The sequence below is a fragment of the Phocoena phocoena genome, chromosome 4 (genome assembly GCF_963924675.1).
Source record: "Phocoena phocoena chromosome 4, mPhoPho1.1, whole genome shotgun sequence".
Lineage (NCBI taxonomy): Eukaryota > Metazoa > Chordata > Mammalia > Artiodactyla > Phocoenidae > Phocoena > Phocoena phocoena.
This window is the reverse complement of record NC_089222.1, coordinates 74,604,410-74,618,274: the sequence shown is the minus strand read 5'-3', so window position 1 is coordinate 74,618,274 and position 13,865 is coordinate 74,604,410. Positions and strand designations below refer to the sequence as shown.

Genomic DNA, 13,865 nt, shown 5'->3' with positions numbered 1-13,865 from the left:
AGGGAAGAGATATGGGAACATATGTATATGTATAACTGATTCACTTTGTTATAAAGCAGAAACTAACACACCATTGTAAAGCAATTATACTCCAGTAAAGATGTTAAAAAAAACAAACAAACAAAAAACCTGTTCAGGCAGATATCCTTTCTCCTCAGTTATTTTCTTAATGGTGTCTGTGAATTTGTCTGCTGCCTCTTGGTAAGCAGAAGCTGCTTCTCCAAACCTCTTTCTGAAATTTTCAAACCATCCTTTTCAGGCATTGACTTCCCTAGCTTTAGATCCTCCACCTTCTTTTTGCTTTCAGTTGTCACATAATGACTTTGCTTTTTCTTGAATCATATTAGAGTCCATAGGTATGCCTTCCCTATAGCCACATAAAAGCTGAATTTTTCAATATGAGATTAAAAGGTATTTCTCAAAAAGTACAAGGTTTTTGGGCCTGCTGGAGTAGCTGCAGGCACAGCTTCACAAATTTCCTTTTCTTTTTTTACCATGGTCCTTACACTGGATTCACTTATCTTGAAATGGTGGGTAACTGCAGCTGCAGGCCTCAATCTACAGTGCATATCAAGCAGTTCAGCTTTTTCTTATAATGTCATGACTTCTCTCTGCTTCTTGGGAGCACTCCCACCATCACTAGTAGCACTTTGTATGGGTCCCCTGGTGTTATTCAGGGTCTTTGGTATTACACTAAACACAATGGAAAATACACAAGAGCTGGGCAAGGTCACTTTTTACTGCAGTATGTAATTTACTGGAGAGACGAACCGCTCATACAGAGATGATTAGTGTCACATGGCATTTTGAGTGGACACTCACAACACTTGAGCTCACAACAATAACAACAGGAGGTGGCTACAAAATTATTATAGTAGTACATAATTGCGTAAAATTAACTACTGTTAATTTTATGCAATTATTTAATACTGCTTCTTAACGTTTGTTTATATTTCTCTTGACTGCACATGGCACCATCTATGGTCCATAGGTGTTTGTGTGTGTAAGTTTTGATAAACTTTAACTTTTTATAATATGTTTGTATATATTTTATGGTAGTAAATGATAAAATAGGATAACATCTACCTATATTTTATGCATTCATGAGATCTCTAACTTTCCTAATTTTTTCAATATTTCTAGGCTGTGCAGTTCATCTGCAAGTATTTTCAAATTGTTGCAAATCTCCAATAAATTTTCCAATATATTTATTTTAAAAATCCAGTTATAAGAGGACCCACCGTTCAAACCCGTGTTGTTCAAGGGTCAACTATATAGCCTTCTATATCATATGCATTGTATTACCTCCTCAAAAGAACAATTAAAATAATTTTTAACAATTATTCTTTAAAAGGGTGAACATCTGTATGTATTCCTTTTATTGCTGCTGAGAACCTTTGTTGAGGCAAGGGAAGGTTAGGCTTTGCTTTTTTTTGGCCGTGCCGCACGGCATGTGGGATCTTAGTTCCCTGACCAGGGATCGAACCCACGCCCCCTGCATTGGAAGTGTGTGAAGTCTTAACCACTGGACCGCCAGGGAAGTCCCAAGTTAGGCTTTTCTTTTTCCTCTCTTTGAATGTCAGTACGAGAACTAGATGTGGTCCAAAATGGTAACAATTTGTTTACCTTCTGTGTCCCTGAAACAGGTGTATTGCCACCAGACTGATTACTGGCAATTTGTGAAAGACATCCGCTGGCTCAGTCCCCACTCAGCCCTTCATGTGGAGAAGGTAAGAGGTGAAGGTAACCACAAGGCTTTGATGTTTGATGTTCTGTATGAAGAGTCTCCTAGGCTAGAAGGATGGCATATGTCAAGTTTCCTATTAACTGAGGAGAGGAAATTATCCCTGTAGGACTGATTTGGAGGGGAGGATGATTTACTTTAAAAAATAAGCTTTGCACACCCATTGTTCTAGGCCACTTTCCCTCCTCTGGGGAAGACCTGAAAAAATTTTGTTACTTTCAAAAGATTTGCAAATATGGGACCAGAGTGAAGCTTTTTAAAATCTAGGACAAATGGCAAGAAGTTTCCTGAATGGTTGGGGGTAAGTAGGACTGATATGCTGATGACTGTTTAAGGAGAAGAGGATGCACCAAATAGAAAAAAAATGTGAGGCTTCTGGAGACCAGTGTCAAATGGAGCCTAACATGTTCCCAGCAGCATTGGAGAGTAGAGTAGCACTTCCATCCTCTCAGCTCAGCATAATACCCTTGATTCCCAACCAGGGACACGGAGCTCCAGGAGGTTAGGTGACTTGGCCAGAGTTACACAGCTAGTTCCACATCAATCACAGCCACATTTATATATTTATTTATTTAACCCTTGCCTATGGAAATTTTCAAATACATTCAAAATTAGAAGAGTGTAATGAACCCCAAAATATCACCCATCTTCAATACTTATTGATTCATGACCAGTCTTGTTTCATGTATATCACACCCACTCAGATTCATTGCCAAGGTGATGTCTGGAAAAGTAACTTATTTTTAAATGATCAGGGAACCAAATCACAAGGTGTCACTCTGGCCTTTTTTGTGAGAAAAGCCCAGAGCCCAGTGATTTTCTTACATGGATTTTTTTGTCCTTATCACTTTATTTTTCCCACCAAACCCCCCTCTAACTTTTTCTCTAAAATATATCGTGGGACTTCCCTGGTGGTACTGTGATTAAGAATCTGCCTGCCAATGCAGGTGACACAGTTTCGAGCCCTGGTGCAGGAAGATCTCATATGATGTGGAGCAACTAAGCCCATGTGCCACAACTGCTGAGCCCATGTGACACAACTGCTGAAGCCCGCGCACCTAGAGCCTGTGCTTCTCAACAAGAGGAGCCACCACAATGAGAAACCCGTGCACCGCAACAAAGAGTAGTCACTGCTCGTCGCAACTAGAGAAAGCCCGCGCACAGCAACAAAGACCCAACGCAGCCATAAATAAATAAATAATTTTTTAAAATAAAATAAAATATATTGCTGTAGTCATTTCCTCTTAGAAGCTGCCTGAAATTGCTGTCCATACAGTTTTTGCAGTGATCCTGAACTATGAGACTTAGCTTTTAGAAACAGCCAATAGAAGGAAGTTCCAAATAGAGAAATGCTGTGGCGAAAGCCAACAAGACGTGCTCAGCTGATTTCTCTTTGGTGAAGAATGTTTGGGGGCATTTTTCCTAGATTTTTTTACCCCAGGTTTTTCTTGCATTCTTTTCTGGAGGCTACCTGAAATAGAGGACTCTGTGAGAGAAGCCGAGATGTCAAGTTCATTCTTCCTCTGAATACCCTGAGAATAGATGCTTCTTTGGAGTTACAACATAAAGAGACAGACGCAGCAGCTTTGTCCTCTCCAGGAGCTGCATATCACGTCTTAACTGCTTAGTTCCTTTCTAGTGGCCCAAACCAGCAGCGGAGACATTAATCCTTTCCTTCCCTCTCCTTCCTCTATAGCCTGTAGATGTTAGCTGGAGGGCAAATATCTCTGATTACCTCCTCTTACCTGTCTCAATTTAGTTCTCAGGTCATTAGGCCTCAATCTTGCTGGATTTACCAGGAAATATATATTTTTAAAATTAATTAATTTATTTTTGGCTGCATTGGGTCTTCGTTGCTACGCGTGGGCTTTCTCTAGTTGCGGCAAGCGGGGGCTATTCTTTGCTGTGGTGCATGGGCTTCTCATTGCGGTGGCTTCTCTTGTTGCGGAGCACGGGCTCTAGGTGTGTGGGCTTCAGTAGTTGTGGCACGTGGGCTCAGTAGTTGTGGTTCACGGGCTCTAGAGCACAGGCTCAGTAGTTGTGGCACACGGGCTTAGTTGCTCCACGGCATGTGGGATCTTCCTGGACCAGGGCTCGAACCCATGTCCCCTGCATTGGCAGGCGGATTCTTAACCATTGCACCACAAGGGAAGCCCTGGATGTATATTTTGACTCATGCTTCTTTGCCTCCTAGTTCATCAACTTGCAGGAGAATGGCCAGAGCAGCACTGACGGCATGAGTGAGCGTGCCGTTGCGGAGCTGTGGCTGCAGCATAGCTTGCAGTGCCACTGTCTCTCAGCCCAGCTCCGACCTCTGCTGGGGGATAGACAGTATATCAGAAAATTCTACACAGGTGGGTAGAGGTCACAGAGCCAGTACTGGTACATGTACTTCCTCATTCTCTTCTACTATACTCTTCCTTTATAGACCCACTGTTAGTAAAATCTCATACTTTTACTTGATGCCATAGAGATTCTAATCAGAAACATGTATCCAGTCTTCTCTCTAACTTGCTATGTAAAATGCAGTCAAACTTTATGCTAAGGTATTTCCCTACTCCCATATACGCAAATCAGTAAAAGAAGCTACTATTTACTGAGAGTTTCCTATGTTCCAATCACTGTTATATATTTTTTATACATATATACCTAACAGCTGCCCTGAGAGTTGGGTATTGATACCCCTGTTTTCCAATCAGGGAAGCAGAGCTTAAGGAGGTTAGGTGACTTGGCCAAAGTCACCCAGAGCCAGAGTTCAAATCTGAGTCTTTCTGATTTTGAAGCCTCTTGTCATGGCCTCTGCTATACTGCACATGATTTAGCCTCTCCTGTACATTATTTGTCCCTGGTTCCCCTCTGTCCACAGTGGTATGATTCTCCTCAAGTCATCTTTGCCTTTTCCCTCTTTCCTTCCCTGAGCTTCTCCCAGGGCCATACAGGGAGGCCGAAGTTCTCCCTAATGGGCTCCATCATTGCGGTAGTTTTCTCTCCCCAGATACTGCTTTCCTGCTAAGCGACTCCCATGTCACGGCCATGCTCCAATGCCTAGAAGCAGTGGAACAGAACAACCCTCGTCTCCTGGCTCAGATTGATGCATCTATGGTAAAGTGGCCAAAGAATTATCTGTGTCTATGTTCTGGCCTCCTAGACCTCACCATGATGTAACTGTATGTAGCAAACTACTTCACTTAGGCAATTGTGAACAAAAGGCTTTCATTAAGAACAAAAACAAAACCAAAAAATCTTAGAAGAGGAGGTACCATTAAGTACCTATTGAAGTAAAATGTCTATTTGTAAGTAAGCTTAAGTCTATTTGAGGAGAGAGGTGTCTATTTTTTTAAATCCTTAAAAAAATCTGTAGTCTGAGTAAGCACCTCCTTAAGGGCAGGCTTGATAAAATGCTAGGGAGAGGAGGGATGATTTTGAGTCAGGCTGGCTATAGATAGGGTGTCAGATGTAGTGTGGCCTGATGTTACACGGGATCATTTTTGTCCAAGAATATTTTGTTGTTTTATGTTGCTTATTATTAACTCTCTAATTCACTCGTCCCGTCACTAATATCAGTGCCTCCACTAGAAAGGAATCACAATCCCTATTTCTTTTGTGAGGGATCCCCTATCTCTCCTGGTTTTTCAATTTCGATTCTTGCTTACCATCTATTGCATACTTTCTACGTGCCAACATGCATCATCTCATTTAATCCTCAGAACTCTATAAAGTAGGCATTAATCTCATTTTATAAAGGTGGCCACTGAGGGACAGAGTAGATAAGTCACTTGCCCAAAGTTTGGACCAAAGAACTTGTAAGTGATAGGGCCTGGATTTGAGCCCCAGCGTATCTGACTTCTAAGTGCATAGTCTTAAGCACTTTGCTGTACTGCCTCCATGATAAGCATTTCTGGTCTGACCACCTAGGATTCCAGTGCAGAAGCTGTGGTGTATGGCAGGACTTTGACGTTTCAAAGTTGTATGCTCTAATAGAGGATACCTATGCTGTATCTACTGGCCCTGGCTGCAGTTCAGGCCTGCTGCCAAAGGCCAGTTCCTACCAGCGTTTCTGTAGTGCCAAGTGCTCCTCTTCTGAGGGCCTCTATCCTTGACTCTGACACGTGTTCTTTTTTTGTAGTTTGCCAGAAAGCATGAGAGCCCGCTGCTGGTGACAAAGAGCCAGAGCCTGACAGCTCTGCCTGGTTCCACGTACACCCCTTCAACCAGTTATGCTCAGCATTCCTACTTTGGGTCCTTCTCTAGCCTCCACCAATCCATACCCCATCATGGCTCAGGTATGGGGGCAGCAAGGGGTAGCCAAGACATGTATCCCCAGGCCTGGAAAGCAGAGGACTTAGTGGGCGCTCACAGGCTGGCTATAGATGGAGCCTTGGGTTGATGCAGTTTGTCAAACTTCATGTCTTAATATGGAAATCTTAAAGAGGTATATAGCAACTAGCCTAAGATAATTCAGTAGCATCATTAAAGTAACAGAGTCAAGAGATGTTTTTAGTTTCCCCTGGGTTTCTGATCCGCATTGCCAGAAGGCATTTCAATGATAATAGCTAACATTTATTCAGTGCCTGCCATGTGCCAGGCTCTGTCGTAATCAATTTGTATATATTATCTCGTTTGACCCTCAAAACAGTCCTACGAGGTAGGTGTTATTATTATTGCTCACGTTATAGATGGGGAATGCATACTAATAAGCAGTGAAGCCACGGTCCCAAGAGCGTATGCTTTTGACTTAGCTGCTTCTAAGTAATTTTTTGCTTACCTTGAACGATTTAGCTTTTTCTGACGTGACACCATGTGTCCTGGGCACCCGGTAACAATAGGGAGTTTGGTCCTTAGTTGTGGAGAAGCCCTTCACAGGTACCAAAGGCTTCCACCTCACCTTTCCTTTCCCTTTCTTTTTATATCCTAGAAAGAAGATCTACTTCCTTTTCACTCTGTGGCCCATGCCAGAAACCTCAAGAAAGCAGAGGACATGTCTCGCCAGCAGAGGATCAAACCGTCCAAGCCCCTCTGCTTCCAATCTCTGCATTAGCCGGGGACTCCCCCTCGACCCCAAATGAGATGAGCTCCAGCACTCTGACCAGCCCCTTAGAAGCACCCTGGGTCAGCAGCCAGAATGATTCCCCAAGTGATGCCAGTGAGGGGCCTGAGTACTTGGCCATTGGCAACCAGGACCCCCGAGGCCGGACCGCCAGCTGTCAGAGTCACAGCAGCAATGCTGAGAGCAACAGCTCCAATTTGTTCTCCTCCAGCAGCTCCCAGAAGCCAGATTCTGCTGCTTCCTCTCTAGGGGACCAAGAGGGAGGTGGGAAGAGCCAGTTGTCCAATGTCCTTCGCAGGTCTAGCTTCTCAGAGGGGCAAACACTCACTGTCACCGGTGGAACAAAGAGGAGCCATACTCGCTCCCATTCGGATACCAACATTGCCTCCAAAGGAGCCCCAGGTAATGATAACCACCAGCCCGTAGTCAGTAAGGCGGCCTCCTGAATTTCAGGTGGAAGGGAGAGTTTGTTCTTAAGGGTCTTCAGATGGCAGAAAGAGAAGTTATGTTTCTGATGATATGAAGAGTATATTGCTTATAATGAAAAAGAGAAGTTTGTAATATAATGTGGATACCTAAGAAATCTCTCTGAGGATATTTATGTTTGTTCCTTTATACGTTGCTAAATAGTAAATGCTTTCCTGGATTCTTTCACTGGTCCTTTAGCACCAGAGGATAGTGTGACTAATCACAGTCCAAGTTTTAAATGCATCTCTCAGACAGAGGGAAAGTACTAATGATCTTTAAAAATAATCCCGTTAAATTCCGTCCCTTCCTGTGATTCCTGAGAAGTTTGGTCAGGATATAATAACAATAAGAGAGAGGCAAACCGATGTTAGGGTTTCCTTATTAAGACTAGAGATGTAGTGAGTATGGGGTGATGGGACCTAGTAAACAAGTAAGTGGGGTTGACTGCTCCATCACTAGTTCAGGTTGAAAGGCAGTTGGGTAAGGAGGCCTTGGCTACTAGGACATCCTTCACACAGACACCAGCTGCTAGCAGAGAGCACCTTAGGCATGGCCAAGGTGGTGTCATTGCTTTTGCCATTTCCCTACTATCATCTTTCCTAGGTTGTTGGTGTCTGGCAGGCTTTGGTTGGGTTTCATTCGTAAGAGCATCTCCATAAAAGCAAGTAGAAGGCCGATTTGTGCTCAAGGCCAGTTCTGGGTGGAAAAGCCTCAGAAATAAAATATAAAAGTAAAGTATAAAAAATTAAGAGCAAAAAAGGAAGATTTCCTTTTACAACTAGAGCTGCTATTGATTTCTCTTTATAATTTCTAAAAGGTGAGAGCAAAGGCCTTCATCTGAAACTTCTGAATTGCAAACTTTTGTCTCTGTTTTCCCCTCAAGAATGTGGTTTGGCTCATTGGAACTCGTTAGAACAAAAGTCTCCAATCAAAGCCTGTCTTCCCATGAGCCTTCGTAGATGTGAAGAGTACTTGGGTTAGACCCTTACTTCACATCTCCTGGAGCAGACCTGGAGATGTGAAGACCTTACTTCACATCTCCTGGAGCAGTCTGCTGTACTCCAGGCTACTGGTGTTTGAGCATGTAAAACTCCCCTGCCCCCATTCTTGCATCCATGCGGATTCCAGAAACTGCAGTAACCTGCATTGGAAAAGGGAGCCAGAGAAAACCTAAGCAGAAGGATCTGAGGGAGCGTGGGTCATGTGCAGCTTCTCGTACGAGTCATCTTTCCCTCTGCGCTAGGGTTCCCTCTCAGGAGTTAAGCCCCAACCTTTGCTAGATAAGAAGACGCTCTTTTTCTCACTCTGTCTATTCTCGTGTTCTGGACTTTCCTCTGCACCTGTCTGTCTACATACAGGAGGCCCCAGGAGTATCACCATTATAGTTGAAGATCCCATTGCAGGTTTGGGAGCCAGTCCTGTCTGTCCAGCCCCCGCCCCCACCTCCTCGTGTTCCTCTGTGACCATCTTGCTTAGTTTCGAACTTCCTTTTCCATTCTGGTGTCAAATCAAGTCTGGCTGGCCTGGTTCTGTAGTTATGGTTAGACCTGTTGGTAAAATAATACCGTTGTTTTGCATGATACGTTTTTTGCCCACGACTTCCAAATGCCTCATTCAGTCTCTCAACAGCATCCAGGAGATAGAATCAAGACTTGTCAAGCCTGTATTGCCCAAAGGTGAATCTGAGGTCTGCTGTTTGTCTAAGACATCATGATGAATCAGTGGCAGAATTTTTCTTATAACTGAGTACTTACTACAAATTATTTTATTTTCCATGATTTAACACCAGAATGCGTTTTCTCCTCTTTCTGTGGTCTTGGATGTGAGTGCATGTTTTTGCCTCTCCTGGAGTCCCCTGTTTCCTTTTTCTTTCACCTGTCTTACTTCCCCTGTAAATTTCTCCCCCACCCCCTCATTCCAGCCATTGCACAAGGTTTTTCTATTGACTTAAGTCTGTTTCTTTGGTTTTCACAGTGTTGTTCAAACTGCATATTGTGTTACATTCTGGGTACATCATGCATGGAGATATTGATGCTAGAATGTGTCTGCAAGACTGAGTGGTAAGGGAGAACTGAAAATTATGGCCTCCTGGTAATGGGTGAAGCCACTGGCTGTGTTAGCTTGGCAAAGAGGTTAAAGAGGAACAAGTCTGCGAGACCTTTGTTTAGAAGAGTCTTGTTGTTCTTAAGGAGATAAGAAATTGTAAGATGACAGATTTCAAGTCAGTATGAGGAAATTCTAAGAATTAGAGCTGTTCAGTTGAATGGGCAGCATCAGGAGGTAGTGAGCTCAGTGAGCAAAGGCTGGATGGCCTTTACATGCTGTAAAGGAATAAGGTTCTGGTGTTGGAGTTTGTGTTGTGCACTGAGTTTGACTGGGGACCTCAGAGTTGCCTCCAAATCATGGTCTCTTACCAAGGCATCATGGTGACTGCTGGTTTGTTGTGAGGAGCAGAGCCCACTGCCAGGACCACCAAGGGAACACAGAGTTATCACTTACCACGTAGTAGCATTTTTTGTGAGAGGAGCAGCTGACAAATTGGCACCATCTGTCAAGGAAATGGGTTGGATGCTGCTCAATCATTAGTTCTCCCAGCGCATCCTGTTCATTTCTCAGGCACCCACCTGCTTTGCTGCCTGCTCTTCTTTCTGTGGCACTGGGAATTTTGTGTTTCCCTTTGGAGAATATCAGTTTCCATTTCCTGTGAACCATGCCTGCTGCTATTCCTCCACTCTCAATGTTCCTTGAAAACTGCTACCCAGACACTTCCTACTTTGCCAGGCTTCTCATGAAACCTCTCCCTTCCTTCTCCAGGAAGGCTGGGTCTACAGCCCTGTGGCTGAGCCCTTTGGTTACAAGGCCATCATCCTTGGCTTCTCTAACGTTGTCTTGATGCTTCTTTTAAGGACATTGCTGGGTGTTATTTTGTTCTGCCAGTTCAGAAGTGGGTTAAATTTGTAGGTATGACAAATTTACATTTCAGGTGCAAGAAGGGCCATATCCTAGTGTTTCTTTAGTGAGTTTAACCCTTCTGATATTGTTTTAAAGTCTAGTGTCAAGGTATCAGAAAAGTTTCAGTGTGCTTATCTCCATGTGAGGACTGTTTTCTAAATTGGTGTGTCAAGAGGGTAGAAATTGGCTGATATTCCTGGAACATTTGGTAAGAAGATGGAAGAAGAGAGAACAAAATTCATGAATCCACTTTGACTTGATTCTTTTTCGCCTCTGTGTTGCCGCATTCCAGGTCATGTTTTCTCTTTTCCCCTTAGAATATTCCGACTTCCCACCTCCCTTCCTCCATGTGTTCCTGCATTCTTGGACTGTTCCCTATTGGTGTGCCACCTCTCTCCTGTTTGGGAGGGCATTGGGAATGGGAGCAGTTAAATATTGAAACTCCAAAGTTGGGAATGTATGTGTCGCTCACCTCGCATGTGTGTTTTTACTCCCTGGTGGCCACTGACACTAGAATCCTGCAGTGATAAGTCGAAGTTGAGAGGCCCCTTGTCCTACTCTGGTCAAAGCAGTGAAGTCAGCACACCCAGCTCTCTGTACATGGAGTATGGTAAGTGAGTACTAGGAAGGCCAGTGCTGCAATCATGTCTCTGCTCTGGTCCCCCCATGCCTGCCACACTCTGAGCTGTGTAGCTCATCTTAGCTCTGTGGAGGGTACACACCATACAGTCTCACCCTCCCTTTCATTATTTTCAACCCCTGTGCCAGAAATCACACTACCCTGCCATTTCTCTTGCTCCTCTCTGCCTTAGGGGTCCCACTGTCTCGTGCTGTGGGTGTTATCACCGTGAATGTCTGGTGAGCCAGCTGGAATGGCTCTCTGAGTGGGTGAGAGAGACCTTGAAAAGAGGCCTTTGAGTGTCTAGGCTTAATTACTGAAGATAGGCTCCACATGAAATCATCCACAGGGAGAGCCATTTCTTTCCTTGTCTGACTCACAGCACAGGTTTTTTGGTTTCTTTGTTTGTGGGTAGGAGGACGAGTATGTCATCTTTAAATTTAGGTGGTCAAAGGGTTGTCTCCAGGCTCTCTCCATTTATTCCACCATTCTCTAACCCAGGGGCTTAGTGCTCTGTGATTCCGAGATTCAGAGAAATTCCTGTAGAAGGTAGACATCTTTCCAACCTGTTATCCAGGAAGGCTTGGGAGCATCTTTAGTGTTAAAATCATCAGACTTCTTAAAGAAGCTTGTCTGTAAAGAAGATTTGCTTTTCAAAGCAGGGCTTTTCACATCCACATTCCATTTTCCCACAGAGGGCAGTCAGTACCTGTGCTCAGGAGAAGGCATGTTCCGAAGACCATCAGAGGGACAGTCCCTCATCAGCTACCTGTCTGAGCAAGACTTTGGCAGCTGTGCAGACCTGGAAAAGGTGAGGAGTCTAAGGAGCCACTGAAAAGCCCATGAGTTGGGAGATCTGGTCTGAGGGCTCCAGTGCCATTTGTCCTAAAGAGGTTTTGGGTACACAGCAATAACATGGGTGTAGACTACAATACAGGTAAGTCACAGTAAAGATAAGCTCAACAAGTTCTGTCTCTGGAAAGCTCTTCTGGGAGCCTATGCGCCTCACTGAGTCCAGAGATATTACTGATTTTGTCTTAGAAGCCACCCTGGACAGAGAAACATTGAATTTTAGTCACATGGTTACTGTTTCCTTGACCCCGGAACCTTAGGTAAAGACTGTCTTCAGAATCAACTTCTATATTTTGTTCTAAGGCTCAGATATGTGATAAATGATGTCCCTGTAGCATTTTATAGCTTACAAAGCACTTTATCTTGAGACATCACATTTACCTTAATACTTTGTATATAAGTGTATGGTTTTAGGAAAGACCTGACCTCTTCTCTGTCATATTTTTATGTGGAAAGTGGGACAGGAAGGCCAGGCATGGCCAGATACGAGAGCAAGGAGAATGTACAACAGGTTTTCTGGCCATCAGCTTTCATTATAGGAGCAGTGTGCATTTCCCCTGGGTGTTTTGAGTGAAAGCAATGCGCGTTCTGGAAGCTGCTACTTTCCAAGAGTATAATCAGTGAGGTGTCCCCTTTTTGGCGCTCTTCTTCCCCAGGAAAATGCCCACTTCAGCATCTCAGAATCCTTGATTGCTGCCATTGAGCTGATGAAGTGCAACATGATGAGCCAGTGCCTAGAAGAGGAGGAAGGGGAGGAGGACAGTGACAGGGAGATCCAGGAACTGAAGCAGAAGATCCGCCTTCGTCGCCAGCAGATCCGCACCAAGAATCTGCTCCCTGTGTACCAGGAGACTGAGTATGGAAGTGAGTGAGGCTGTGAACGCCTGTTCCTGCTTCTTCAGGCTTCGGGATAAGACTTAGTACCTCGTGGGCTTTCTTTTTTGTCTTCGTATGTTCATGTGAGATGTTACACACAAGCCAAGGATTCCTCTGCTGTCAGAAGGATTTTCTATGTTGTTCTAATTTTCTTTTTTTCTACCAGACCAGAGTCCTAGAGCTCATCCATTTCCTACCTCTACATGTATATTATAAATTATCTTATTTGTGTTATACTCTTACATGTTATTATCTTTTCTAAGAAAACAAAGTCCCTATTATTCCTATTGCAAAGCACACAGGAATTAAGAAAGTACAGTAATTTTTAAAAAGAAAAATCTGGTAAATGTAGTATTCTTAACTTGTTCTATATTATACCTATTGTCTATATAGCTTTAATTTACAGCTGTCAGTTTAAAATCGGCATGTCTGGCAAAGAAAATTAAACTTTAAGAGTTTTATAAACTTTCTAGGTTGCTAAAGAATTTACTTTTCTACTATATATGGTATAGACAAAGCTCAAAACTATGCACAGGAAAAAAGCCTGACTATTTCTTTTGGAAGTAGGCCAAAAAGAGAATTTTGAGAACTGTTCATGTCTTCAGTTCATTTGGTCATAACTTTGCTATTGTAATATGTGAATCCCAGTTTATTTAAGCTATTCTCTTCTATACTGTGTTAATTTAACTTTCATGTACATTTAGTACAACTTTTGTTATTAAAATTAGCATTTACCATTTTCCCAAAAAAAGAAAATATATATATATCAGAAATATCTTCCAAAAAATAGGTTTCTGATATGAGGAGAACTAAGGCCACTGGTTCCAGATTCACTTTCCAGAGAGTGGTACTTTCTGCTCACATGAAACTTTTTAGGGGATCAATCAAGAAGGGGAAACTAGCAAGAAGAGCTAGTTTCCATTTCCCCAGTGTAACTCTCAGCCAAGGTTCTATTTACTTCTATGTTCAAGTCATACCAGGTCCCTTTTGTTGTGACCCTAGAAAGAGTAGGAGACCTCTTCTGTCCTATTTATTACTTTTTTATTTTTATTTTTTAATGTAACAGGCTTTCGGGTCACTTCCAGCAGCTCCCAGTTCAGTTCACGTGATTCAGCACAGTTCTCTGACTCTGGCTCTGCTGATGAGGTTGATGAATTTGAAATCCAAGGTATGAATTGACACTTTTCAAGGGAACTTTCATTAACTGTTTCTTTTAATTTGGAATCATAGGCTGAGAAGCTTTCCCTAAGCAGGGGGTCTTCATTATGCTTCATTATGGTATGTTGTCGGCTGTTGTAAGAGATAAC

The 13,865-nt window shown here is 43.2% G+C and overlaps 1 protein-coding gene across 3 annotated transcripts in view; it reads left to right on the top strand.

The window, feature by feature from the left end:
• Window positions 1–13,865, top strand: part of RUBCN (rubicon autophagy regulator) — a 52,234-nt gene that overhangs the window by 22,212 nt on the left and 16,157 nt on the right. The window contains exons 2-11 of one of the 3 annotated variants that reach the window (XM_065876282.1): window positions 1,647–1,730; window positions 3,939–4,098; window positions 4,740–4,846; window positions 5,871–6,027; window positions 6,660–7,193; window positions 8,618–8,662; window positions 10,726–10,825; window positions 11,533–11,641; window positions 12,339–12,546; window positions 13,625–13,726. In XM_065876282.1, coding sequence (XP_065732354.1) covers window positions 1,647–1,730; window positions 3,939–4,098; window positions 4,740–4,846; window positions 5,871–6,027; window positions 6,660–7,193; window positions 8,618–8,662; window positions 10,726–10,825; window positions 11,533–11,641; window positions 12,339–12,546; window positions 13,625–13,726 — 1,606 coding nt within the window. Of the gene's footprint in view, window positions 1–1,646; window positions 1,731–3,938; window positions 4,099–4,739; window positions 4,847–5,870; window positions 6,028–6,659; window positions 7,194–8,617; window positions 8,663–10,725; window positions 10,826–11,525; window positions 11,642–12,338; window positions 12,547–13,624; window positions 13,727–13,865 lie in introns of all 3 variants that reach the window. The other 2 variants (XM_065876281.1, XM_065876280.1) reach the window with 2 other exon arrangements.